The sequence below is a fragment of the Zonotrichia leucophrys genome, chromosome 4, assembly GCF_028769735.1.
Source record: "Zonotrichia leucophrys gambelii isolate GWCS_2022_RI chromosome 4, RI_Zleu_2.0, whole genome shotgun sequence".
In the NCBI taxonomy this organism is placed as follows: domain Eukaryota; kingdom Metazoa; phylum Chordata; class Aves; order Passeriformes; family Passerellidae; genus Zonotrichia; species Zonotrichia leucophrys.
The window spans coordinates 42,787,212-42,815,136 of record NC_088173.1 but is presented as its reverse complement, the minus strand read 5'-3'; the positions used below and the strand labels follow the sequence as shown (position 1 = coordinate 42,815,136).

Here is a 27,925-nt window from a genome sequence, read left to right as displayed (position 1 = left end):
GTGAGACATGTTGCAGCTGTTTTGATTCTGACCAAATGGTCTTCCCTGCATCTCTTTTGTGTTTTTGGTGACACTGGGCCATTCTGCAACGTTGGAGCATTGGTTGGACAACATGGGATCTGGTAGTTCTGTAAATGTCCAGTACAAGCACTCCCTGCAGAAGTCTGAAAATGGTGAGTGATTCTTAGAAAAGCGATCTTATCCTGTTTTCTCCTGCATGTGCTGTTGGGAGGTTGCATTGAATGTGTTTCTCCTCTGAGTGTTCTTCATATCATTGAAGTGAGGCTGTCTTTGAGTATCCTGTGACAAGGATTCTTAGGTGTCAGGCAGAAGACAACAGGCTTGAGGAAATAACAGCTATTTAGACAAGGAGTGGGTTAAAATCCACCCAAGCCTAACTAGAGAAGAAAGCTACAGTTAGCACCAACACCTGCTGGATGAAACACTTGCTGGGTAATGCAGCTGTTATGTCTGCTGACAGTGAGACAGATGTCCCCTGCTGCTTCTCCTGGATTATTTTCCAAGGCTCTTGCTAGTGCAGCCAAAATAAATCTAGTTCCAAAGAAGGTGAGATGGTGTGGCTATGTAAAGCTGTCAAGCAAAAAGTGTGCACTTTGTCAAATTACATCAGCAAAGTGCTCTTAATCTCTGTTAAAAATCCAGACGTCTATGGCTCTCGAAGTTGCGGTGATTTATGTTTTGAAGCCCTCTGTAAAGGTATTAATTTTGTGGGTGTATGCCTGTGTCTGCTGCAGAGCAAAGGGAGTTGATGAGGAAGACCTTAGATATAAGGAAGAGCTAAAAAGTAAATAAACAGTCTTTTCCTTGTTTGAATAATGCAGTCATGACCACTGGCAGAACAGCAGGATGGGGCAAACTGATTGCAAGTATTTGGAGAATAAGGATTGGAAGTGGGGATAAGGTTGTGACTCACACTTTTGTTTGCTACTATCCACTATTGAAAAACTCTTTTTATTTAAGTTAGACTTACCTGTCACCCATAGCACCAGAGGTCCATGGACTTTCCCAACAAATTCAGGGTTATTTTAAGATGAGCAAGTGTAACACAACACTAGTTACTTATTTGAGACTTTATATTACATCTGATAGCTGAGCAAGTTTCCCACAGCAGTAAAGCCTCTCTGAATTTGTAGACTTTGGCTCTCAACATGCCTCAGATTTGGCCACTTGCAGTAGGGCAGCTGCTTAGGACTTGGTGGCCAAATGCAGCGCGCCAGATCTCATCCCTGTTCCCCCTGTCCAAGGTCTTTGAAAGCTGTTTTCAAAGGACAGTGTTGGAGCAGAGCTGTTCAACTGGCCCTGCCTTGGAGTGTAGTCTGGTTTATGTGCTGCCACTTTGCTATGCTTTCAGCAGCTTATATGATACATGGTTTAGATCATCAGAAAATGTGGATAAGTCTTTCTCTGTTCATTTCTTTTTCCCAAAATGATACAAACACTGCCAGATATAACTCACCCAGGTAAACTGCTAAATTAGAATACCTGGCTTTTTCAATTGCACAGTCAGTCTCCATAAAAGCAGAGTCAAAACCAGTGCCTTGCCTATCTGGGGCTTAAATGCTGTTAATGGTGGTATTTATGTTAACTGTGCACTTGATAACATGTCTCTCATAGGCGTAAGTTTTTACTGTTTCTAAGATTTTGGTTTTCATTGGTATGTGTAGAGTTATCACAAGGAATTTCTTCACAGCCCAGCAGATCAGTAAGCATTTTCTCAGCAAGAGAGAAGGCAAAGAATACAGAACTTATTCCTGAGTTAAGGCTTGCCAAATCTTACCTTCTTGCCCACAACTTGAGGTTCTCTCACACCTCTGCTGAAGAGCAGCTGTAGGTCTTCCTTCTTTGTGCTCTGCAATTCCCAGTGCTGAAAGAGAATAATGATTTAAAAGGATTATTATTTTCAGTGTATAATCCATTGAGATACCTTCATTAGGCAAAGGTCGCTGTCTCCTGCTGAAGTACTTGGAGGGCCATTTGTTATGTAATTAATGCAAGCTGACTGAATTAATATTATTTCTCAGTATAGAAGCCTTTGGGTAGGGGGTGAGGATTTTTCTTTTTTTAATGAAGATTTTCCCACACACCTCCCATTGCTCTCCCTGCTTTGGTGAGCAGGCCTAGTTCCCTACCTGTGTTGTTTCCCTTGGGTTTTGAAGCCAGCTTGTGGATATAGCAGTCATCCCTTCCCACCTCAGCTAAAGATGACAGAGAAGCAGTGTTAGAAGATGTTTTAAGTGTAGGGCTCATGGGTGGGGCCCCAGAAAGGAACAGGAAGGGATGCAGTGTAATCCAAAGAGAGATGTCAAGAAGCAGAGCTGGTCCGAGTGGGATCAAGGACAGCTAAAGAGAATGAGAGATTCTAGAGGTAAAATTTTGTGGCAGAACTTGAAAAACAAAATGTGAAAGTACACCAATGTACTTCACTTGAAATATGCACTCACCCCATCTGAAATAATTTTTGAAGGGAACACACTGGAACTGGGAGAATACAGAGGCTGTGTTTAAAAGATCAAAGGGCAGATAGCCATAATTTGGTGGGAAGCATCTGATGTCAGCACTGGCTGTGGCTTGAACATCAAATAGGTACCTGGAAATTTTGGCATCTCATTCATTCTGTGCCATTAATGGCCAAAGTTTTGCCTCCCCTTTTTCACTGTGGGTGTAGTTTTGTCTTTATTTTATTGTAAGGTAATGGTATGTTGATATTTATGCTAGTGTAGAGTCCTTCTAAAGCTTTTCCACAACTGCAAAAGCTAAGGTATTTATTTGGCATAAAGAGAGATAGAAAATCCCCACATTTTTTAGGCTCTAGAAGGAAACTTGGTATCCAGTCTTCCCCCAACTCTTTGCATGGCCTCAGTTAAATTTCTGGTTTCCTGAAGACCCAGCACCTAGAGATGGTAAGAGGGACATAAAAATTATCAAAGTAGGTAGAAAGGGAGGATATTGTCTAATAATATGGAAGAACGTGTTAGGGCTTACAGGCCTTCGTAATTTGTTGTTAACACTGGTGCTGAAGCAGCAATGGTTGGAAGTGCTTCAGAGGTCTCTGGGCAGGCAGGGTCAGGTCAACCTCTTGCAAGAAAGAAGGCAAAAAGAGATTTTTTGCCCTTAGGCACAAGAATACAATTCCTGGTAACTTCTTCCTGAAAAGGAAAGGTTCTCCTCCATGTTCAGAGGTGGAGAAGGAGCTGCTGCAGGTGCCTCAGCTGCAGGCAGTGCTGCTCAGAAGCCTGGTTCTGTTCTTGTCTCCCAGCTTTCAAGGCAGCTGTCTTGATCCAGCAGTGGTATCGGCGCCACGTGGCTCGGCTGGAAATGCGCCGCCGCTGCACCTGGAGAATCTTTCAATCCATTGAGTATTCCTGCGAGCAGGACCAGATCAAGGTATGGTGCTGAGGAAAAGAGCAGGTAGGAAAACACATAGCAATGTGGTTTCTGTGCCAGACTCTGCCTTTTTGGGTGCTAGCTGGTCACCCTCTAAGTGCTTCAGTGGGCCAGGGACTGGGTTTCCTGCCCCTTTTTAACCTATTAATTCCCTGGCTGCTTGTGTTGCATAAAACAAAGTAATAAACCCCAAAAGCAAGCCCCAAGAGCCATTTAAGGCTCTTAAGAGCTTTTCTGGAGTCTGAACACAACAGGCAAGTCTATTTGGTTTGTTATGTTTTAACTTTGATTAAAATTCTCTTACATGCCTGCTTTGCAGGGAGAGGAAGGGCTCATAGCATACTTCTGCCTGTGGCTGAAGGTAAAGCCACTGTTTTGACTTCATCTTAAGAAAGTCAAAACTTAAATTGGTACAGTGAGAGTTGCTATATGTACCAGACAGCATGAGGAGGGCAGAGGTAAAACTTCCAGGAAGATGATTATGATAGGTTGCTACTCTGTTCGATTTCATTCCGGGGTGAATGATGGGCTCTCCCTCTTCCTGCAGCTTCACAACTTCTTCAGTTACCTCATGGACCAGTTCACACCAAGCAGCAGCAAAGAGAGTAAGTTTGTGTGCTCTTTGTAGATGTGGCACCTGCAGCTCTGAAGGCTGAACCTTGTATAATTCATTGCCCAGTGCTGGGCAATCTTCAGGATGGCACATGTAGCCAAGTCCCAAGACTGACAGCATCAGGATTAGAGAGTGAATTGTCTGGAGACTATGAGCTGTGTAAGGGATGTGGGGCAATGCCTGCTCTTAGGAGCTGGAAGGAGGCATAAAGGTTCGGTATGTTGTCACAGAGTGGCAGAACGGTGCACACTGCACATGGACATTTGTCTCTTGCAGCCTTTCCCCCACTGCAAGTTTTGTAGCAGTGCCAAGCAGTACCCAGCATCCACGGCTGCAATTGCTCCTGAGTGCCAGCCTAACTAAACAGCTCTTCTGTAACAAATTACTAGCATGGTACCTGGAGCCAATTAACTACTTTTTTGTGTGTTTCTCTTTTTTTTTTAATTTTTTAAATCAACCCCATAAATCTGCTGTCCAGGGGATTTTATCAGTCGCATGTTTGTAAGTGGGGAAAGTTACAAAGAGGCAGAGCTGGAAAAATACTGTGACTATGAATCCATAGAGGTGCCAGACTCCTACACCGGACCCCATCTCTCTTTCCCACTCCTCCCTGACCATGCCACGGCCTTGCTGGAAGCTTTCCAACAGAAACAGGTAAGGATCCCAAAAAGGTACCATGCTCTACCCTTCTCTGAACAGGGTTGTAGGACAGATAATTTGGTCTTAACTTTCTTACCAAGCTCAGTTGACTGGAGTATAACAAGGCTGGCTGTTAAACAAAATGGGGTTGGAAACTATATGGTACTTCCTAATGCCATAGAAATGTTCTTCCTGATAATGTACTCCTGACAAAATGGAACACTTTACGTAGAGGTGTACCAATATTTACCTGAATTTCATTTTTAAAGGGAGAAATCAGCAACAGCTCATGTTGAGACTTTTCATAATTTTTTGTTCAAATTTCTCAATTTGTAAATAGGTATAGGATGGCCCAGAGGAAAACAGCCAATTACAATGTTTTGTGTTATGCAACTTGGACTCTGGTTTAAAATGTAAATTGTGAGTTTTTTGATAAGGAAGTTGAGTACCACTCCAGAACTAACAAGACAAGCGTTCATACAATTGCAGTGTTCTGCTGCCATCCCTCAGCTGATATGCTGAACCTCAAAATAGGCCAAAACATCCCTACTCCAAAGAGAACTTCTAACCCAAAGGTGTCTCATGTCCCTGCTGTATTAAATGCCTATGCCCTGGCTTTGAGCATATCTATCACTGCAGGACACGTGGAAACTCATAGACTGTTCAAAGTGGAAAAGCTAAGAAAGAACAAGAGGAGCAACTTTGTTACCTGTGATGTTGGACTGGAATTTCTGCTGCTCCTGGAGGTGGTGTGGCCTAGTGGGTATAGCCTTGTCCACAAGGTGCTGAGGCTCTAGGGTTGCTTTGCCAGCCCTCTCAGTGCTGAGGCTGGGCTGCCTTGTGCAAGTGTCTGCCATCCTGCTGTTTCCCAATATTTCCCTCATCTTGTTTGTAAGCCCATAGGTCAGTATAGACTGCCATTCCAGGGAGAATTTCTACCACCCAGGCTATCCTGGTGGAGTCTTTACAGCCACAGTGGTGCTGCTCAGAGGCCACTGATTTCCTGCTTTAATCCTTTTACTTTCTCCTAGTAGCAGCTCCATGCTCGCTATGTCTTAAACCTCCTGCATGAGACCAGGAAGCACCTCAAGCAGTTGCCAAACATCAGTCATGTCTCTACCTGCTACATCGAGGAGATCACCGTGTGTGGTGGGTCCCTTGCAGCCTCCAGGGTGGAATGCTCCTATGGGAGGGTGGGGCAGAAAGAGAGTGATAGTGAGAGCACAATGCCCCCCTCTGTACTGAACGTGGAACACAATGCTCTCTATAAGCAAAGTGTGTGGTGCCTTGACAGGCAGCTGGGTCTGTCTGAAATACCCAGGTGGTCTTTTTTGTCTCACCCCAAACTTGGAGTTGTTTTACTAAACCACGGAAATCACATCCAGCTGAGGACTGGTCACAGAACTTGGTAGTGGTCTGACCTGTTCTGTGGTCTGGGATTATTTGAAAACAAAATCCTGGAGCCTTTCTGGGTGAGCACCAGCACGTGCATGCAGATCCAGAATGTCAATGCATCTTTGCATTGTATAAGTAAATTTGAGAAAAAGCTTTTTACCTTTTTCCTACTCTAATGTTAAAATGTTGAGATATTTATGAAAAATACATAGTACAGACTTTTGCATGCAGTCAGCCTCTGGAAAACAAACCCCTCTCTCCAATATTATGTTAAATGACAATTAGATGGTAATTTTGAATGCTAAGCTTTCTCCCACATAATGACAATCTTGTGCCAGGATGTGCCATCACATGAGATAAATGACCAAAGCTTCTAAATCAGTCTTCAGCAGATGGTATAGGTTTTTTTTATTGTCCTTCTCAGATTTCTGCTCAAGCCTTGCCTTACATCGTGTCCTTTTCCTCTAGGCTTGTGCTTCCCAAAGTATTTCTGTGCTTATTAATTTATAAAGGACCTAGTTCGTAGCAAGTTAGGTGTTGGGTGTTTTTTTAAAGTCCAAAGTAAACATATTGTGAATCATCTCTTTGTGCCTGTCAGGAGACTTACATGGCCAGCTGGATGACCTGTTCCTCATCTTTTACAAGGTAGGCACCACACTTAGAGAGGGAGGATGTCCAGGCATTTCAATGGGTATCTCATGGGTCATGTTGAGAAGTGTTTGCAGAATTGGGCCATTCATGTACAATTCTCCAAGACAATTGGATTGGTTTTAAATAGCTTAACAAATCAGTAGCTTATTCCCTTGCTTACTAGAAAATCTGATATCCATGTCCATTTTATTAGTGCCAATGGGTGTTTTTCTAGTGCTTATACCAATGACAACTCTTTGTGACTGCCAATTTCACTGCTGGGGCCCACAGTATAAAGATGAGCAAGGGTCTGTTGTAACCTAGGACAGAAATGAGAGGCTGCAACTGGGGGGAAGGCATATGGACACCTTGGAGAGGCCTCTCTGGAGACATCCACCTGTTCCTTGCTTTTACAGAATGGCCTTCCTTCCCCTTCCAAGTCCTACGTGTTCAATGGGGACTTTGTAGACAGAGGCAAGCAGTCCCTTGAGATCCTTGTCATCCTCTTTACCTTCCTCCTGATCTATCCCAAGGAGGTTCATCTCAACCGCGGGAACCACGAGGACCACATGGTGAACTTACGGTACGGCTTCTGTGCAGGGCTGAAAACCATATCAAGGGCCTTGTGCAAAATCCCACTGAGCTTCCTTTCTCTTGTTCCTTTAGCTATGGTTTCACCAAGGAAGTGATGCAGAAATACAAGGTAGGCCTATGTTTGTGTCTTCTTTACCATGTGAGATATGCCTTTAGAAGACTGGATGCTTCATCTCTTTTTTCTTTCTCTCAGGTGCATGGGAAGAAAATCTTGAAGATGTTTCAGAATGTCTTCTGCTGGCTGCCCCTGGCCACCCTGATTGATCAGAAAGTCCTCATTATTCACGGGGGCATCTCTGACACCACTGACTTGGACATGCTTGAGAAAATTCAAAGGAACAGAGTAGGTTTTATTTTCCAGTTATTGCAAGAGACAACAGTGTTGCTGATTTGTAGTGAGAAGCTCATTTCTACATGCCAGCTTAGCTGTTGACAAGACAAATCTAACAGATGGTCTTCCTAGACAAGGTTGTGTTTAGGTATAGGCTTTGGTTAGTGTGCGTGCAGGAGCTGTGAAGCAATGGAGCACTGTTGGTTTCTGGAATATGTGCTGCTGCTGAAGTAAAAATGCAGTGATGATGAGACATTGTCCCACAGTTGCTTAGCCTGTTTTTACCCCTTAGACTTCCAGAAGGAGTTTAATAAATCATTTAACTTGCCTCTGCCTCACTCACTCAGTTAGGAAATACCCCTTTCCTTCTTCAAATAAAATCACAACTCTTGCATTAGTCATTCATGCTTCCTTTGCTCTGCTGCATAGTTCCCATTGCAGATGAAATCTGTATGCAGGAAATCAATGAGGAAGAGTGAGATGTGATGCGCATGAGGCCCAGCTGCAAACCCAGGATGGCTTGTCTAAGAGAATGGCACTAATAGTTTCCCATAGTCAAGGAGCAGTTGATGGAAAGAAGGGAGTGAGGCTTGGATCACTTGAAGTCTGCCAATGGAAGACATTAGAGCTGGAGGTCTGGGTTTCATGCTGTGTTATCAGCTCCATTTCTCTCATATCTTTCAGTTTGTTTCTGTGTTAAGGCTGAAGAAAAGGAAGGAATCGAGTGGAAAACCACAAATCCAGGCCATAAATGGGGAGAGCGAATCAGGCACTGATGCAGCTCCCAGGTTATCTCTGCAGCCCCAGTCAGCCCAGGCTCCCAGCACAGCCAACAGGCGGGAGTTCTCCAGGTGGCTCCGGCAGACGGTGCAGGAGCAAATCGACACGTGCCGCCGGCTGGTGGACATCAGCGAGTCAGAGCCGGAGGAGCTCACCTATTCCAGCATGGTCTCCTTGAAGGATGCGGATGAACCATGCTGGACTCGCCAGGAGGAATGGAAGCAGGTGAGGAGTCTTAGCAGGGTCCTGAGCTGGATGTGCTGTGGGTGCCACCTGCAGCAGTTGGTCATTCAGTGGTAGGTGGCCAGGAAGGGCTGCTCTGTGAGACCATGGGGATGTTTCGTTGGTACCTTTGTTACCTCCTGGGAGGAGCAGCTGGGGACTTCCTTTCCTTGTTTTTCCAGACTGGGAGTCTCTTCTGTGCACTCTGAAACCACTGTTAGTTGGTTGACATTACATGTCACCTTCCAGTGCTGCACACCTTTTCTCTGTAGCACTGTATACTGAAGTCAGAGTTAAAGGGATTAGGCCTTAATCCACACAGTGATTACTGAGTTAGCACTTGTATTTCTGCAGGCTATGGAAGGACCTGGCTAGAGAACAAAGGCATTTTATACTAAGCCTACTAATCTGGATCTCAGGATCTGCTGGTTGTTCTTGCCCTGGGACTTGTGTTTTGGGATGGAGAAAGATAGGGAAGGCTCTTGGACATCTTAATGCTAGCAGAGGCAAAGCTTGTATCAGGCTTGACTAATGCACATCCCTCTTTCCCCAGACACTTTGGATGTGCCTGTAGCTCATGGCCAACAATATTGCCAGTTCTGAGGTGGCCCAGGTCTGTGAGAGTCTTCAGCTGGAATGCAGGAAAACTGTCTGTTCCTTTGCACTCTGGTTATAGCAGCAGTGTAGGGAGGGATTCCGAGACTGAGGTGTATTTTCTTAGTGAACTTTGCCAATCCTTTCAGGTTTTAGACATCCTCTGGAGTGACCCCATGCCTCAGGAGGGCTGCAGAGAAAATAAGGTGCGAGGTGGTGGCTGCTACTTTGGGCCTGATGTGACAGAGAAGTTCCTTGAAAAGTACAGCTTGCAGTTCCTGATCCGCTCTCACGAGTGCAAGCAGGAGGGCTACGAGTTCTGTCACAGCCGCAAGGTCAGCTGGGGGTGGTGTGAAGGGCACTTGGGTTTCCATCCTGCCACAATGGGGTTTCTGGGGGGGGGTGGCTGTCTCAGTTCTGCATTTCTTCCAGTGGGGCTTTAAGCACGTGCAAAATCCTTGAACAGTCCTATTGGGAGTTAACTGAAGTGTGGGGACATGGATGCACAGGCAAACTGTGTCCTTGTGTGTGGTGCTTGAGAAAATATCTGAACCCACTTGTGCCATGGCCCCCACTTAGTGCAGCTGCTCCTGCAGATGAGCTACAAAAGGGTGCTACTGAGCTGCTGCAGCCAAGTTCTGTTTTCAGAAGATGCAGTCAGATCTGTGGCTTCATCAGGGCACTCGGATTCTGGAGAGCAGAATTGTTGGGAAAGAGCACAGGAAAATTGCAGAAGCCCAACATGTGGCCAGATCCACATGTGACCAGTGCCACCCACAAGGAACTCACACCTGCATGGCTTCCAGGCCAGCTGCCACCTGGCTCTCCCTCTTCTCCATACAACATAGATGCTTTCACAGTCTGTGGACTCTGGAGGGGATTGGGTCTATTGTTTACATGTATATCAATATTACAGGATGAATGTACTGACTGCAAATGCCCTTTTTTTGGGATTAGGTGCTGACCATCTTCTCAGCCTCAAACTACTATGAGATTGGCAGTAACAGGGGAGCCTATGTGAAGCTGGGACCAGACCTCATCCCCCACTTTGTTCAGTACCAAGCAAACAAGACAGCCCATTTGCTCACTATGACCCAAAGGCAAGGCTTTCTAGTTGCTCTATTTGCCAAGTCAAAATTCCCTAAGGGAAAAATTTATGAGCTTTTAGAAAGTTTGACTCTGGAGATGAAGTTTCAAAGCTTGATTTTTCTAAAGAAAAGCTCTACAGGAGGGATTATGCTTTGTACTTGAAGTTACTGAGGAAAGCTCAAGGGTTGAGAAGGGATTATTAACAAAATTCCAAGGGGATTTTTCTAAAGCTTGCTGATTTTTTTCAGCTCCTCTTTTCCATGTCAGGTTTTAACTTTTGACCTTTGCTGAAGCTCTCTTTTGGGTTGTTACTTCACAAATGAATGCAGGGATTCGTGGCATCAGCTGCAGGGAACTGTGCCCTGGGCATGCAGTGCCTTGTCACAAGCACTGAGATGCAGCTGTAGCTGTGCAGAGCAGTTGTGTGGGCAATCCATGGACAAGCCAGGTAGAGGACTGGGAGGGAAGGTGCAGTTTTTCTTGTGATTCAGGGCAAGTCCTTCAAGTGCTTCTCTCTGTTCTGCATCCTCCAGAATCAGCAGAGTAGAGGAGTCAGCCTTTCGAGCCTTGCGGGAAAAGCTCTTTGCTCACACCTCAGCCCTCATCAGTGCCTTCAAGTCCTACGACAGGGACAATACAGGTAACCCAGAGCTGAGGGACGTGCGAGTTCATTGCCTGGTCGGATAGGGCTGAAGAGACTACATTGAGTTTGTGGCTGGCTCGGAGACTGCTCACTGACAGGTGTCACCAGCTGTCATGGGGAGGCTGTATCAGACCTTGCCAGAGGTCATTTGCTGTTACTCAGTCTCTGTGGATGCCTTGGAGAGACACCACAAAGTGGGGATGCTGAAAAAGCAGGACGTCATTAGCCTGAGGTGCAGTAATGAAGGCTGGTCCTAGAAGAACTCCTTGCAGCTGAAGTGCTGATGAAGCCTGGGGAAAGACGACCGGGAACGTGTCTGTTGTGTCAGTTGAGAAGGGCTGGGTGGTCTCTAGAGCCCCTTCATCTCTGAAGTCTAAAATCACTGGGAAGAGGAAAGCAAGGGATGTCTTCAATGGCAGTTGTCTTTGTCAGAGCCTTAAGGAAGGAGCTGAGAGTTCAGACCTCTGTGGGAGACAGGAGTGCTGTGTTGATGCAGTGACCAAGAGATGTTGCTGAGAACTGTCCACTGGTGGACAGGGGAGAAAAGGGATATGGTGGCTGGCAGAACTGCTCATTGAGAGAACTGCTTTCTTGCTTTCTTCCCTGGTAGTAAAACTGTTCATAGGGATCCAGCTCAGTTGTTACAGCTGCTGCTAAAATGGGCAGTGGGCTGCAAATTTCTAATGAAATACCCAAAGTTAGTGTCCTGCATTTGTTCAGATGCTTGCAGCATCATAAGCCTTGCTATGTTGCAATGATGAAAACCTTGCTGAGGCTTGGGTAGGAAGTGTATGTGTGCCTGCACTGCAAAATAATGCTGTGCTGTCAAGCAGCACCTAGACTGTGTGTCACTGTTTTAGGCTTTGTCTTTGCCTTCACGTGCTTTCCGCTGCCAGAGGTGTCTCCCTTTTGTGTACAGGAAAGATCACTCTGAGCAACTGGGCGACAGCAGTGGAGTCAGTGCTGCGGCTGGGACTGCCCTGGCGAATGCTGAGGCCGCAGCTGGTGCGCAGCGCCGAGGACGGCATGCTGGAGTACAAATCCTGGCTGGATGACCTGGCCATGGAGCAGAGGAGCCAAGAGGTAAGCACTCAGCCCCTTCCATCAAAGCATGATGTGAGCAGCTCTCACCAGATCCCTGGCACATACAAATCAATTGTAGTACAAAAGGACAGTGGATTCTCCCTGCATAACCTGAAATCACACTGAAGTTGATAGGAAGTTTTACCTGAGCTCAAATAGTCCTGAGGCACCCAGCCCATTTTTACAAAGAGATGACGGATGTGAAATCAAAATTTAGGGACAATTTGGATGCAGGCTGGTGAGTAGGAAAACTGTATTTCACTCTCCAAGTAGCAGTTTCTTAATTACACACAGCAAATGCAGCTCTGCAGTGGTTATAAAATGCAACCTGGTTCACTGTTAGCCCAGAAGAGCGCCAATGGGAAGGGACAAGTTGCTGATGGTCTGTTCTGCAGATGCCGAAGGGTCCAGTCATCACACTCCTGGTTGATAAGGCACTGCTGGCAAGTTCTTGAGAGCAAAAAATATTCTTGCTTGTGGAGACATCTGCAGTAACAACTCAGAGACAGGAGAGGTGTTGTCAGGATAAAAACTGTGATCATGTCTTTCAGCACATCCAGTCCAGCTTGCTGGAAGTCATTTATCGAAACAGATCCAACTTAGAGACCATATTCAGGATCATAGACAGAGACCATTCAGGTAAGCAGTTGTGCAGGGGCTGTTGATCACTGCCTTCTGTGATCCCTTCTGCTTTGGAGTTTGCTTTAGTATGTACAGATGTGTTTTTATTTAGGCTTGGGTGGTCCTGCTCCCTCCCACACTTCTGCAATGTCAATTTGTATTATGCTTCTGCTGCTCTGAGCTGTGTTTTAGTCAGTGTTCTCCACATTAGGAGATGTAGCTGCAGCACGTTAAATGCTCCTCTGCAGGTCTCATCTCCTTTGAGGAATTCCAGCAAACCTGGAAGCTGTTCAGCTCCCACATGAACATTGAACTCACGGATGATGGCATTAATGACTTGGTTCGCAGCATTGACTTCAACAAGGATGGGAACATTGACTTCAACGAGTTCCTGGAAGCCTTCCGCCTGGTCAGACAGTGCCCGTCGTGAGAACCTGCCGGGAGCTGCCATGTCCCATGCCTTGATTTCTACAAAGCCAGGACTGTCCCACCTAACCTAGAGTGTGCCTGCAGATGGCAAGCAGGGAAAGGGGAGGCAGGTGCCCAAAACAGAGATCACTGTAGGTGACAGCTGTGACCCATCTGGGGAGGCTAACAGGTGAAATAGATGAATTGCACTTCAATTCAGACTGCTTTTAAAACAAGCTGTGTTTTAAATAGTTTCCCACTCAAAGGGAAGATGCAACTTAGCTTCTCTTGTCAATGTGAGAGGATGTTACGGGTGTATTGAAGAGCAGTAAAGTGGAAGTCAATGTATTACATGTAGGCCGTGTTTTAATGAGGTAGCACCTGTTTGATTGCAGCTTTCCTTTTAATAAACCTTTTTTCCAGACTGCTGTTGCTTGGCTGTTTATTTTTTCTCTAGTTAACTCTGTGAGCAGCAGTGCTGTTCCAGTGATGACACCTACTTCCCTGCTGGTGTTCCTCTGCTGTGGTAAGCTTGCTCTGGAAGTTTGGAGCTACTAAGTACACACAGTAGAGCAGAATGTTGGAAAAATACCTCAAATGTACAACATTGTCTCTAGCAGGGGGACTTGTTTAAAAAATCTATTGAGGTAATTTCATTTTCAAAGCCCAGGGCAGTAGATCAAGTAGCTCCCTGCTAGGGAGCCGATGCTGCAGGTTTGTTATTTTCAAAGCATGGTGGGATCCAGCTTGTGAAGTGGGGTGGAATGAGAAGTTTGCAAAACAAGAAACAATGTGGTTCTCAAATACAAGCAGCACCATCTAGCAGGGGCCCCATGGCAGAAGACTCAAGACTGCTACCCCAGCCTCCAAAACAGAATTCTAGCCTCATTCAATTTCTTACAGAGCTCATTGCCCAGTGCAGACAGTTTAGTAACTGGAACTATGCTTCCAAAAGGAAACTAATCCTGTTCCCCCTTAGCTAGAGCTCCACATATGCTTTTTCAATTGTAATGGAATCATGCTTCCACACACACTCTCAAATGCACAATAGGGGTCCCAGCATATTGCAGCTGTATTTCTATTTTTCCATCCTTCAAATTTAATTAATGGAATTAATTTTGATGGCTAATGAACAAACTGATTTTGCCCCTTCCGTGTTTTTTTCTGCTGTACAAACTCCTACTGCAGAACACTGTTTTTTGTTTCAGTTATTTTTGGTGACTTTGGCACTGAGGGGAAAAGCAGGTCTCTCTCCATGACATGGGGGGAGTAGGTACCTGCTCTGCAGCGCTTGCTGCCCGGTAGGATCTGGGAGCCACACCTTTCACTTTGGTTTGGGGACTGAGGCTGCCAAGCAGCTCTGTGACACTGGGTGTGACAGCCTGCTACCTTGCAGTGCCTGGAGCAGAGTGAAGTGCATTACCTGGAGCTGGGAGCAGCATCACTGCTTTGCTGATGTCACTGAGAGCCAACACCACACACCGCTTATTACAAATTCAGACTGAATTTATTACTTTTGGGTGATTTTTAAAAAAGACAGAAGACAATGTCCAGACATACTGTTACTTAGAGGGGCAGCAAAGCTTTGTATAACTCATATATGTAAAGTGATCAAAACATAACCTTCAGATCCTTGCACTCCAAAGGAAGGACTGAAACTGGAAACATGAACTTTCTGCAGCTTGCCCCAGTAACTGACTGGTATTGCAGAGAACAACATAGTTACAGCAACAAATATCTCTGTAATGATTTAAGTTAGCTGTTTACACAATGGTGCTACTTGATTGTTCTGACAGAAACATGGAAGCAGGCTAAGCTTTCCACAAACCGAGTCATTAGTGAAACAATCCCCTCAGCACTGCATTTTTTAGGACAATGCTGTTGTAAAAAAAGAAGAAAGAAGGAAAAAAAAATGTACAATAGTACATATAGTTTTGTAGTAAAATGGTATCTGAACAGATTCAGTTTTCCTTCTTTTGTTAAAGCATATACAGCTTTATAAAATATAAACCTTCCAAAGGTCAATTTTAAAAGCTTAGAAGAGGCTTTGCTAATTCTAAAAGTAACAGACAAAATACCATTTTGCTCCTACAAGACATGTGTTTTATTTTACCTCAACAGTTTTTTAGCCTTGGAAGGTGAGCCATGAACTCCACTACCATGTTCTGTGTAAACCTCCACCAGTCAACTGAAGACTCCCCCTCGGATGGGAATGCTCTCGTTTAACCCGTGTTCTATTAGCTTGATGTCCTCCAAATCATCTTTGATGATGCTGATTAGGTGACTCAGCCCTTCTTGCTGCTGCTTCAGGTGCTGCAGATAGTTCAGAAACCAGTGTGAGTATTGTTCAACTTCACAAACTTACTAAGTAATATTTCTCAGAAGTGTCATGACTGGTGGCATTGGCACATTGATAATCCTGGCATCATTTCTCTGAGGAAGGAATAACAGCATTTTCTGTGCTAACAGCCTGTCTCCACAGAGTGATTTTGTACAACAGCTTGGTGCCCCAGCACTGAGACCAATTACAAGGATGACTTGATCAAACATGACAACATGACATTCTATATCCAGTCAGTGTGCATCTGGCTTAAATGATCAAGCTCAAAGAGTAGGTCAGGGTTCTACCCAGTAACACTCACTTGCTTGATTTCCCTTAAGAGGTCTGCATCTATGTAATAGCGCTCTTCAGCCCGCACTGCTCCAAAGTGGTTTTGCATCCTGATCTGGGACATGAGCTCATTCAGTCTGCCCTGGGAAGAGAAGCAGGCTTAAATCAAACACAACTCATTTACAGCTGCCACAGTTCCAGCATCTACCATTCCTTGAGTGTCCAGAGCTGGAAACATTGCTGCTCATTCAATTTTCAGATGTTCTGGAAGACATGCAAAGGGTAAGCGACTCCATGATTTCCAAGAACTCAAAACTACTGAAATACCTATTGGCTATTCAGCAAAGAGCACAATGCTACAACCTATCACACCGAGACTGAAAGCCTTCCACAACTAATATACACATGTGTTTTGGAAAACTGCCATGCTTTCAGTGAGGAAACCCCAGAGGTGTTAGTCAAACGTTGTCAGCCACTCACCTTGAACTGCGTGGGTGCGTTAAGTTCACACTGAATTGTATCCAACTGTACACGAAGCTGCTCCTCATCTGCCTGAATGGCATAACCACTTTTCCTTTGGATCTCCTGCTTTATTAGCACCTACAAAAGAAGCCTTTGACGTTCATTAGAGAACACTTGGCCCATCCTTCTCCCCACCAGCCCATCTCTACATCTTTTTGCCCCTCCTCCAGCCTGTTTCTCACTGGATTTGTTGTGTCATTTAGTCTGCTGCTCTAAGACCTCAGGGCAGTCCTGTGGTTTTGGGTAGGTGAGAGAGAAGGTTCCCAAGTACAGCAGACCTGAGCTTTCCCTGACAGCTCGGCCTGGTACTTAAAAGAACACCCGTTAGCTGAGGTCAGAATAATTTTCAGCACTGGCCTGCACAAGATGGAACAGGTTCTTCTTCCCTCTGAGACTGCTTGTGGCACTGAAGTGTGTCAAAGGACTTGTTAAGATCATCCTTGTTACCTGCAAGGTTCTGTGTGAAAGCGCCATCAGTTTCCTTTTGTATTGTGCAATTTTTGCCATAGTCGTCGTTTGGTTTTTCTGCAGCTCACTGATATCTTCTGATATTATCTGCAGAGGAGATGGGAGTCAACTAGAAGCCAGAGAGTTTTTGATAACAGAACAAGGTAGGCCTGATTTAAAACTGGAAGCTTCATGACACTACACTACTTAGCAACTTGGTGTCCTTGCCCCAGATGATTTTAGAAAGCTTTCTTCTATCTCTACTGTTCGGCTTTGTATTTATTTTCATACACAACTGGGATTTTCAGAAGGCACTGGAAAATTGGTTGCCCAAAGTTAAAAGTTTCTGCCAATGGACTTAATGGAGTGGGTGTGGATTAGCCTGTAACAAAACAGTGAGCTGGAACCTGAAACAAATGAAAGCCAAACCACTCTGCTCAGTTTTTGGACAAAGATCTATTTAAGGGATATATTAAGACAATGGTTCATCTTTCCATTTTGAACACACAGGGCTAGGTGCATTTAATAGCGCATCCTTGTCAACCGCAAGTCATGATAAAGATGAGCAACCTTACATCTAATCGAGTTTGATGCTGTTTGGTCATCTGATCCTGGACCTTCAATCTTCTCAGCAGTTCCTTGAAACCCACCATTGGCACAGGAATAAGCCTAGAAGAACACAAATATTTCTTACAACATGTTTCTATACTGGACACATCAAACATGATAAGGGTTAATAATTATGAAACAGAATCTAACATAAAGTCACAGATTATGCTGATCTTTTATAAATTAATATATAACCATATCTTCTTTTGCTTAGTTTTAGAGTCCTAACTATTCCCCATAACCTCTTCCTTTTTAATAAAGAAACCAGCCCAATTTATCTGTAACCACTGGAGGGTACAAGGGCGCAGCACCTTCAGCAGAAAAGAGAAAAAACCATAAGGGTTGCAAAAAATAAATCACAATAACTAATCCATGTAACGGAGGACACCACTCCTCTAAGGAACCCAAGTAAGACTCCTTCTCTATCCTGACAGCTCCTAAGCGCCTAAATGGGTAACAGGATTAAGACAGGCACCTCCAGTAATCTTCACTGCTTTCAAGGGGATCAGCACTTGGCCAAGTTGTACTCAAGTAACTTTCTCACAAGTTATCTGAAGGGTACTATGCAATTATTATCTCTTTCTCCCCTGTCCAAGCCTTGTTGCAATATTTCAATACTTGAACATACTATTTGACTTACTTATCAGGATCAGGATTATCAACTTTGGCTTGTTCCCATATAATAGGATCAACACCTAAAAAAAAAAAAAATAGGATTTTTAGTAGGGCTATCTGAGAGATATTACAGCTGCTAAAATACAGGAAAAAAATACAGGAAAAAATGCTGTGCAATACACAAACCCTATGAACTATGCTAACCCAAATTCCTGTTGCACAAATTAAGGTTAATTAAACTAGGGTAGTTCTTTAAATCTCCTTGTCCTGAGCAGGAGCAGTAAATTCAGATCCAAAAGCTGTCAAGCACTGGTTTGAAAGCAGGGGAAAGGAGTAACCCATAGGTGCTCCCATTGGATAATCCATACTTTAAAGGCAGAAATTCCTACTGTTCCCATTATATGCCACACTTGGGTCATCTGTCCTTTTGAAGTTGCTTATTGTGTGAAACAAACAAATATTTAAAATATCAGTAACTAAGTGATCAAAGTACCAAATCAGTTGGCAAAATAATCTCAGTAGGAGTTAGCTCTGACTTTTCTGCAAGACTAGGCCAAATGCCTTTTCCAATCCAGATTTCATAACCTTTCATATCCTAAACATGGACATATATAAAAGCTATAGATACAAAGGTAAGTCATCTAATCAAATTACATGAAAAGCCCTTAACTACTCTAAAACAAAGCTAGCTAAGAGAGCCATCTGAAAACTGTGAGTATAGGACATGATTATTCTGATTTTTAACTTTTCTTTTTTTCTTATTATTTTCACAGGTGTTTTCCAGCTGACACCAGCTTTTTTCCTGGAGAGCACAGAAGGCCCAGCCCACGCACCGGCAGGAGGGTTCTGCAGGAGCTGCTTGACTTGTGCTGGGGACAGCTCTGTCCTGGCCATGGACAGGCTGACCCCCAGCTGCTGCAGGGATGATTTGATGTTGGCTTGCTCGAAGTGGGCATAGAGGGTCGTTGCAGGAACTCTCCTGGAGGTGCCGTTGGGGGAGCGCTCCACAATGTAAATGATCACTTCTGTCCTGAGCGAGGCAAAATGAGGAACATCAGGAAAAGGTCAGCAGCACGAAGGAGGTAACACAATACACAACCACCCAAAATCCAAGCTATCACTTCTCCCAGCTGACTTTTAACTTCTTTACCAAGTGAGATGTAAAGTACCAGTAGCTGCAGGGTTTAACACAGCAAGGGAGAGAGAGTGAAAAACTATAAATACCATTACATTCTCTGCTCCTCCCAGTTTTACCAACCATATCCTATGGTGATACTAGTACTACATTAAGAATAACCTAAAATCTCTGGAAAGGCACTGGACTCAATGTTGTACGAAAAACTATATGAAGGAATAAGAGATACTAATCAAACTCAGGATGAAGAGATCTAAAATCAAGGAGAAGGGGAGACAGTAGACTTAGCCACCAACCCATTCTAACATGCAACATAAATGGGCAACCCTGTGGGAAGTTCACGTACTGGTCATCAGGCATTGTTTTAACACCTTCGACATTGACAGTGAGGGTCTGGTTTCCTCCCAAAATTTTGTGTAGCGATTCTACGAGCTGCTGCTGCTGGCTTCGAATATCTGCTTCTTTTCTGTTAAACACCAGGACCACGAGGCCATCTTCATCTTTGTTGTTGGGCATTAAACTGTAACCCACAGCCTGCCAAGGAACACATAAAAAATGAAGGTAAGTTACTTAGCAAATGCCTATCCTTGTGGCATGAAGAGGAGCAGCTAAATCCCTCTGTTTCTAGAGCAACTGGTTCCAAATTTAACTCACAATTTATTCAAAGCTGCACAAACATGAAACCAATCCCCTTGTAAATCAATCTCTCACACAGCCATCAGTACAGCAGCTTTTGAAACAGTTTGGATTTTTACAAAAAGTTCCTAAGTATCCTTTTTCCATCAGGGGAGTTGCCAACACAGCAGAGCTGACAGCAATCAGGAACATTTTACAAACTGAGCCTTTTTCCAAATTGCAAATGGAACCAGAGGATCAGCCTTATTACAAGCAAAAACAGAGTGGCAGCTTTCACCTCCTCTTGCCTATCAGCTGTCACCCCACGCTGGCACTGGTGACAGGGCAGAGAGTAAGGGCTTGGTGAGGCCCTGACACTGCATGTGGGTGGGTGACCTGCACCTTTCCCCTCATGAAGAGAGAAATGAGTTGGGGATGTGCCCAGGAGCTCGGTTTTGTCAGCAGAGGGTAATCCCCTGCCACAGTGAGCCTCGCAGAAGCAGCCATCCTGCCATGGAGCACAACAGTGACAGCTAAGGAAGAATTTGTTTTTAAGCACATGACACCTCTGGTACTTCTGTTTTAAATAAATAACTTCCACAATCTTTTTACGCAACTCAGCAGTTTCAAACTAGAACAGATGTATTTTACTTCACTGTGGTACTTCAAACAACAGCCTGTAACACATAGAGAAGCATGCATTTCTTGGTCTGGAGCTGCATGCTTCTCATGCATCCTAGAGCTGGAATTGTGTACAAGTGGAACTCTTCATATAATGCTTCTTTCTTATCTGATGCCAGGTGTTTCAGTGGCAATAACCAAAATAGCTTATGATGCTCTGCTCCTATCCCTGTGCCACCTTCTCCCCTATTTTTTGCAGGCATCTTCACTGGTGGCACAGATGGACCTTGTCAGTATTTCACTTATGGCACGTGAATTCATGGCATTAGAAATGCTCCAGTCACAGGGCCGACACTAAACCTAGTATCTGGTATTTTCTAACCTGAAGACTCTTCTTTTTAGTAAATGAAACTCTAAAATAGCCGATTTTGTGCCACACAACTTATAATGGGCAATTTTTCAAAGCTCAGAAACTGTGAAAGCAATTTCAGACAACAACTTACAAGAAAAAAAGCTTTCAGTTGCATTGCTAATAAAATGTTCAAGGTAACACTGAAAAAGGTGATGCAACAAAACCAAACATTTTTTAGGCAGGCACAATTGCTGCAAAAACGTTACAGAACTCTCATAATGTACATAATCAACGCTGGACTTAATTCAGTATTAACCTACATTCAGGACACAAAGTTCGCACTCCAAAGGATCAGCTTTGGAGGTGTTGCCATGCCTGCCCCAAATCCCCTTACAAGCCTGAGGCTTAGCAAGACAGTCAGCAAGTGCAGGATTTGTGGAGGATGGAGAGCCACAAATTTGTCAACATGAGAAGCAAGATCTGGAACTGCTGACGAGTCCACATAGGGAATGGAGTCAGCATGAGCACTGGCAAGGATAAAGGCTGGTGGATTTTCAACCTGGCACAGGCCAAGTTCATAGAGGGTTATTTTAATCTAGACAAAGCAAGGAAGAAAGACCCTGAAGTTCTTATTCCATATGTTCACAGTTTCTTTCAGACAAGAAGGTTATTTTGAATTGTTTCTGTCTTATTGTAACATACACAGACACACATCAAAATTAATTTCCATAGATCTGTTTGAAGTACACACACACTAACCTGAATGCTAGTACATGAAATTGTTACTTTCATGCTCCACATCTGGGCTCATTATCTAGTCCCTCCACACCACCCAGATTTCCAGCATCTTCGTACCTTTTAATGAGTGTGCATCAGAATTGTGCAGATTACCTGGAAAAATACTGTTTCAGAATACTCTTACCAGTGACAAAGTCTGGTTTAACACCCATGAGCTGCTCAGCCTCAGCAGAGTAATGGATTGGCGCCCTCTGCGGGCAGCTGAACCATGCCATACCTTAAACCTGCAGAAGGGGTTTTCCTGCGTGAACTCCACCGGAGCGATGTTGTTGTTGAAGTACCCTTTGCCCGTGCCCCAGAAGGCCTGGAGCTGGTTCCATTTGGCCAGAATGGCATCCCTCTCATCTCCCAGCAGTGTCGGGGCCGAGAGGGCGCTGGCTGTGTTGATGAGCTGGTTGGACTGAGCGGGGGTCTGGGCAGGCTGGTTGAACAACCCAGTGCCTAATGCTGGGTGGGATAAAGAGAAACAAATGAACCCCTTGACCAACTGTGACCATGCTATCACCTATCACTAGCATCACTTCTTATCAGACTCTGAGAAGCAAAATAAAACCAAACAAATAAAGGAATTAAAATCAGATCATGTTTCTTAAGTGTCTTTTTACAGCCATTCGTCATATACAACAGAAGCTCCTGAACAATACATTAGAAGAATTTTGGGGTTTTTTTTAACAAGACACATGTATTGATCCATGTCACCATCTATCTGGCACCCTCAATACCTAAATCTGAGAGGCAGGCTGGCTGTTACAAATTCAGTGGACTCAGAGCCTGAAGCTACTTATTATCCAGCTCCCATTTAAATTAACCTCAATGTCTTTTTCCTCCCCTTTCTAGTAATGCTGTGACTGCAACATCAATTCTTTAACTACATTCTACCAGCATTAAACCCAAGGGGTAAATATTGTTGGAAGCTCAAGGGTGAAGCTCAGAGACTTGCTTGAGCTCTAGTTTAAGAGTTAAAGTGTTAAACCACCTCCAGTTACAATACACTTCCGTCCTACTACCGCAGCAACAGAAGATGGCAGTCTTGTGCTTTCACTGCTAAGGGATGGGTAAATCCAAAGGCCATACTCACTGGTCTGCTGCTGCTGCTGCTGCTGCTGCTGGGTTCCAAAGCCTCCAAAGCCTAGCCCAGTTCCCAACCCACTGCCCAAGCCAGTTCCAGTTCCTGTGCCAAAACTGGTACCAAATCCAAAGCCTTTGTTCTGGGTACCACCAAAGAGTCCTGCGGAAACAAGTACATGATTACCGAGAAGAAGAGCACAGCAGCCCTGCAACCCAAAGCACGCCTGGATCTGCTGTGCGGGCAGTCAGGCCCTCAGTCCCTTACCGCCGGTGCCAGTGTTGGTGGGAGCAGAGAAGCTGAACGCCGGTGCCGCGCTGGTGGTGGTGGTCCCAAAGCCTCCGAAGGCACCTGCTGAACACAGACTGCGGTCAGGCAGCGGCACACGGCCCCGCAGCTGCGCACAACACAACCAACCGCACGCCTCGGGGCTCATGGCGACAGGGGCTGACAGATGGATGGCACATGGCACAAGCATGTAGTTCACACTGAGCATGGGCACCGAGCTCATCGCCCAAGGAAATGGGGGAGAAAACACGGATCACAAAGCCACAACTTGTATGGTGTGTCACGAAAGCAAATAAAAAGGCAGCAGTCAACTGATATCTTGGTCCTTTACCAGAGGGATGTGCTTCCCCTAGTGACAGACACCACTAACAGTACTATTTCTTACATTCGTTCTCAGGAATACTTCTGCTCAATGTCACTACTAACTGTTTGATAAACAACTCGATGTTTTGTGAACTTTACAAACAGTCCTAACACCTCAGGAAACCTGAGGCCAGATACACACAGTCGTGTAAATTTCTACAGGGTCATTTTTTTTTAAGCCTTGTTCCCCAATGATCATTCCCGTTACACCTCATTTAGAGGTTCAACCACTAGTAAGATGGATGCAAAAGCAATCGGCCTTCCACAGATTTTCAGGAAAAGCAGTCATTGGCCAGCAGGAGAGGACCCAAGTGAGCACCTGAGTTCCAGTGCTGCCAATGGCACTGGCCCAAGGTGCAGCCTGTGGAGCGCTGACCTGCCTGGGAAAGCAAGGTGTCTGTGTCTCATGCTGCTTTTACACGTGCTCAAAAGACAACAGACAGTCTGCTACAAAGGATTTGTCTCAAAGATGCTGCCTCTCCTCACTCACATGTCAATAGCAAATAAAAAAGATCTATTACACTCACAGTCCTGTCCACAAATCAAATGAAAAGCATAAATCAAAGCAGATATGCAAGGGCATTTTATTTCCATTCAGCAAACACTTTGATGTGAGTGGGCACAAGAAATTGTTCCTTGTAACACCCATGTTTCAGTCCTGCCAGTGAGCAGGACACCCTGGCAGGAGCACCAGCAGATAACACCATTTTTAGGTACCTTTTCACTCACTGCAAATTTAGTCATTGTTTCTTGAAAAGGGCCTGAGACTACAAATTCAGTACCAAAGAATCAAATTAAATATCAAATGGACTATCCATGGTCTCTTCTGTGTCTTCTCAAATGAAGCCAGTGAAGAGTGTTCACAGCAAATAAACCCAATGAGACCGCTGGAGTGCACAGAACAGATGAGAGGCGCAGACACAGAGAGCAATGACACTGTGGGATGGACGGAATTCCTATACGAGCAGCAGCAACCGGACCCCCTGGCTAATTCCACACCTACACAAGCATTAGAAATCCATCCAGTCCAAAGTTTTCATAGGGAATGGGAAATATTTGAGGTGAAATGACGTCAGCTGATGGCTCAGATCTGATGGATCTCCATACAAAGGGCTTCCTTGGCCACACCCCAGGGCCCGATCCCATGCAGGCCTCCCTGGAGCACGAGCACCCCTGGAGAGCTGGGGCAGGGCGGTGTTGGGACACTCGGCGGCTTTGGGAACGGGCCACAGCTGGCTCTGACTTTGTGCCGGTCGTATACAATTCGTTTCTGCACAGAAACTGCTGAGTGTGGTGTGTTCATGACAGCCAACGCAAGGCCGATGAGGAGACACGGGGGAAGATGGAAACATGACTGCAGTAGTCCAAGAATCTCATGTCAGGAAACAGGGAAAAGGGACCAGCTCTGGGATTGTTTGGGATCACCTGGATTCATTCCCGTTCTAGAGACTTTTGCCTACAGGGTTATTTTTCCTCAAAAACTATTCCTCAAGAATTTAACGGGCTAAACCCCTCCCATTCCATTTCCAGAGCTTTTATGGATATGAGGATTAGTAGCGGACACAGATCCCCAGTGAGGGATGCAATTCTTGGACCCCTGCTGTAACATTTACCACAGAACACGTATGGACGCATTATCTACCTGCGCTTGCCAGACTGTTACCAAAATTGAAAGCTGGAGTTGAGGTAGTGGAAACACCGAAATTCCCAATATTAAAATTCACCGCGGGATTAGCAGTTAATCCGAAACCCCCAAAATTAAACCCACTGGCAGTGGAGTTTGCAGTTTCAAGCCCACCAAATCCTGACGAGCGGGAAGCAGAAAAAGAGCAAGGCAACATTAGTTCTGAGTGAAAGGCAGGTCCCAGGAGAGAAAAGCTGAAGCATTTTTCCATCACCATGAGCAAGACAGGCAGAGTTAGACACAAGAGTAAAAGGTATTAACTGGCATTAAACATTATTTATTGGACACAAGGAGAACACTTAAAAGCTCAACACACTGCTGCTGTAAAGATATTATTTTTTAATTATACCGTGCATAAAGCAGCAGCATTTCCCCACCTTATTTCAAAGCCTTATCTCTGTGATTCAATATTCACATTAACAGTCATTTTTAACAGCCTAAGACTGCTCAATACAGCTGCATCTGTGTTAAGTGTAACAGATAATGGCAAAATTAATTCATAAACTATCAGGAAGGCAAGAGTAAATCATCTTCATACAAGTAATACACTCAGATACATGACAGCAAAATAACCACAAAACAGCTCCAGCAGATGAGGCACCACACAAGCCTCAGCTACTCCAGGGCAGACTTATCCAAGTTCTATTGCCAAAATCTGCCCACCTCAGCCTTGCTGGATTTACTGATGCACCCAGCACCCCTGGGATGCAGCTGAAACAGTTTCATGCAAGACAGACAATGGGAAGTCCTGAGGAGTGATCCCAGATTTCCCTCTGACATTGGTCTGTGAATGTCATAAACCTCGCCACAATGTACAGGCAGCACAAAGCAATGTTTTACTTTCAGATGGGGCCAGAAAGAGTGTTTGTAAAAGAGACGGTAAAATTCAGGCTAACGAGAGCAAAGATGAGTCCCGTCCAAAGGAGTTTGGAGTCAACAATTAATTATTTTACTAACTGAGGGCAAGGAAAGCTCTGTCTTACATTTCACCATGACTGACAGTGACAAAAGCAGAGGAGGAAAAGTCTAACTTTACAAGTTAACCGCTGTCTTTTACCTTGCTCAAAAATGAATTTACAAGGGCATCTCGTCCAAACGATGAATTTATTGCAAGAAAATACTGATCCGAGGGACCTGACTACCTCATCACAAGCGCCTCAAGAGCCGCTCCCGGACCCACTGGGGGCCGCGCGCGGCGCGGGACGGCGCCTCTGAGGCAGTCGCGGCTCCCATTGGCTGGGGGGCACGCGCTGCCCGCCACCGCCGGTTCCATTGGCCGCAGGGCACGCGCGGGCCGCCGCCGCCGGTCTCATTGGCGGGGGAGCACGCGCGGGTCCCTCAGGAAGCCGCGATTCCAATTGGTGGGGGGGCACGCGCGGGTCCCTGAGGCGGCAGTGATTCCTACTGGCGGGGGGGCACACGCTGCCGGCCGCCCCCGTTCTCACTGGCGGGGGGGAGCGGTACGAGGGGAACACGCGCGAGCCGCCGTCACGATTCCCCATTGGCCGGGGGGCACGCGCGGCCCTTTGAGGCGGCCGCGGTTCTCATTGGCGAGGGGGCACGCGCTGCCGGCCGCCGCGGCTCTCATTGGCCAGGAAGGGGGGGGGGGGGGGGGGCACGCGCTGCCCGCCGCTCGGCTCCCCCCGCCCCGCCCCTCCGCGCCCCGTTTCCCCAGCGCTCACCGGTCGGGTTGGCGGCCCCGGCTCCCGCCGTGGCGCTGAAGTTGAAGGCCATGGGGCCGATCGTGGGACGGCGAGCGGAGGCCCCCGAGGGAGGCGCGTACGAGCCCCCGCGGCGGGTCCGGCCACAAACAAAACCAGCCGCACGCGCTGCTTTTCCGCCGCCACCAAAGCGCTTCCGGGTGGCGCAGGCGACGCGCGGTGACGCAATTGGCGCGCGCCAGCGGGCTGTACCACTGCGGGCAGCGGGACGGGGGCGCCGGGAGAGGCTTAATGTCCCAAGGGAAATAAATGAAGAATAAACCCGAGCAGCTCTTCCGTGAGGATGGCGGGCATTCTCGGGATTCCACAACCCCGGGACCACAGAGCCGCCGTTCCTCTGGGTGTCCCCGCTGTCGGGCAGGCGGGGACATGACACAATTCCTTTCCAGTGAGGGCTCCCACAGGCACCCCACAGCCGGGAGGAACGGCTTCCTTCCATTTTCCCAGGATTATTCCCAGAAAACAAGACTTGGGGTGACAGTGTTGTCACAGAATGCCAAGAGGGCTTGGTCTGGAAGGCACCTTCAAGCCCATCGTGCTCTGCTCCCTGCCATATGTTGAAAATGACCAGATAATACTGGCTTTTGCATTTATGTATTAGCCTATGCATGCTGTTAGTGATAACAAGTATTTAGAAATAGCATCAACGATAACTCTTTTTAGCTGCATGTTAATAAAATATAATCTATGATCTTAAGCATGCACTGTGATGCTTAGAGAAATAGTGGTGTAATCAATATAATATCTGTGTATCACTCATGGAAATAATGGTGTGATTAATGTATTGTATTGTAGATCTTAGCAAAACATAAGATGTTTTAAAAAAGGGGCTTTTGTGTAACTAAAAACAGTGTAAGGCCATGCACTGACCAACCTGTCCAAGAGATAAGATAACCCTGACACAAACCAGAGCACCGGAGGACAATTAGAGAATACCACGTTAAATTTAAGGAGCACACATTAAATCCTTATCAGGGGATGTGAAAGAGCAAGATGGAGGCACAAGGAGAAATAAAATATATTGACCTGACAACCAGGATGTCATTCAGATCATTCAGGATGGTGAAGTCAAACAAAGGAGTTCCCAAAACATCATAAAGTTCACAAGAATGTTTGAATAATGCAGGAAACACATGAATATGCGTGTATCTCAGTGATGTAACAGTATAAAGATAACACTGTCTGTATACCCCGGGGTGTTCTTTGGCTGTTGGTCAGGAGCACCCCAGCCCTGGAAATATGGTCCTTTTTAAATCCTATTATTATTAAACTTCTCAAAATTCTAAGCAGTGAATTCTGCTTTTCACAGTGGGCAGGCCCACCTTCCACGATCCCAGGCTGCTCCAAGCCCCATCCAGCCTGGCCTTGGACACTTGCAGGGATTCAGGGGCAGCCAGAGCTCTCTGCAGAATCCATTCAAGGGCCTCCCCA

General features: G+C 45.7%; 2 protein-coding genes across 6 annotated transcripts; one reads left to right on the top strand and one right to left on the bottom strand.

The window, feature by feature from the left end:
- The first annotated feature begins 112 nt into the window (after positions 1-112).
- Positions 113-13,465, top strand: PPEF2 (protein phosphatase with EF-hand domain 2). The gene is made up of 16 exons (XM_064711361.1): positions 113-173; positions 3,278-3,405; positions 3,953-4,010; positions 4,497-4,672; positions 5,692-5,806; positions 6,651-6,697; positions 7,099-7,265; positions 7,349-7,385; positions 7,470-7,619; positions 8,292-8,612; positions 9,353-9,538; positions 10,161-10,303; positions 10,826-10,932; positions 11,855-12,018; positions 12,570-12,657; positions 12,888-13,465. Exons 1-16 carry the CDS (start codon positions 113-115, stop codon positions 13,067-13,069), a joined length of 2,130 nt encoding a protein of 709 aa, XP_064567431.1. The 3' UTR covers positions 13,070-13,465.
- A 1,068-nt stretch (positions 13,466-14,533) lies between these two features.
- Positions 14,534-26,698, bottom strand: NUP54 (nucleoporin 54). 5 transcript variants are annotated; one of them, XM_064711364.1, is made up of 13 exons: positions 26,456-26,642; positions 24,732-24,893; positions 22,706-22,789; positions 22,451-22,600; positions 21,590-21,819; positions 19,333-19,520; positions 18,685-18,881; positions 17,877-17,931; positions 17,203-17,296; positions 16,628-16,735; positions 16,139-16,258; positions 15,690-15,800; positions 14,534-15,360 (listed from the first exon to the last, which is right to left on the bottom strand). In XM_064711364.1, the coding sequence occupies exons 1-13, from the start codon at positions 26,505-26,507 to the stop codon at positions 15,232-15,234; spliced, it is 1,680 nt and encodes a 559-aa protein (XP_064567434.1). In that variant the 5' UTR covers positions 26,508-26,642; the 3' UTR covers positions 14,534-15,231. The 5 variants fall into 5 exon arrangements, with proteins under 5 accessions (XP_064567434.1, XP_064567436.1, XP_064567433.1 ...); XM_064711363.1 differs by having other exon boundaries at positions 14,574-15,360; positions 22,706-22,792; positions 26,456-26,698; XM_064711366.1 differs by lacking the exon at positions 24,732-24,893 and having other exon boundaries at positions 26,456-26,698.
- Between the last annotated feature and the right edge of the window lie 1,227 nt (positions 26,699-27,925).

What these genes read in the sequence shown, in the direction of transcription:
- PPEF2 (XM_064711361.1), top strand. Translation starts at nt 113, where the DNA reads ATGGGATCTGGTAGTTCTGTAAATGTCCAGTACAAGCACTCCCTGCAG. An exon ending in TGTTCCTCATCTTTTACAAG is followed by an intron (nt 6,698 to 7,098) that starts GTAGGCACCACA and finishes TTGCTTTTACAG; the next exon opens with AATGGCCTTCCTTCCCCTTC. An exon ending in CATAGACAGAGACCATTCAG is followed by an intron (nt 12,658 to 12,887) that starts GTAAGCAGTTGT and finishes GCTCCTCTGCAG; the next exon opens with GTCTCATCTCCTTTGAGGAA.
- NUP54 (XM_064711362.1), bottom strand. Translation starts at nt 24,990, where the DNA reads ATGGTGATGGAAAAATGCTTCAGCTTTTCTCTCCTGGGACCTGCCTTT. An exon ending in GCAGCAGCAGCAGCAGACCA is followed by an intron (nt 21,820 to 22,450) that starts GTGAGTATGGCC and finishes TATCCCACCCAG; the next exon opens with CATTAGGCACTGGGTTGTTC. An exon ending in CCTGCAGAACCCTCCTGCCG is followed by an intron (nt 17,932 to 18,684) that starts GTGCGTGGGCTG and finishes TTTTTTTTTTAG; the next exon opens with GTGTTGATCCTATTATATGG.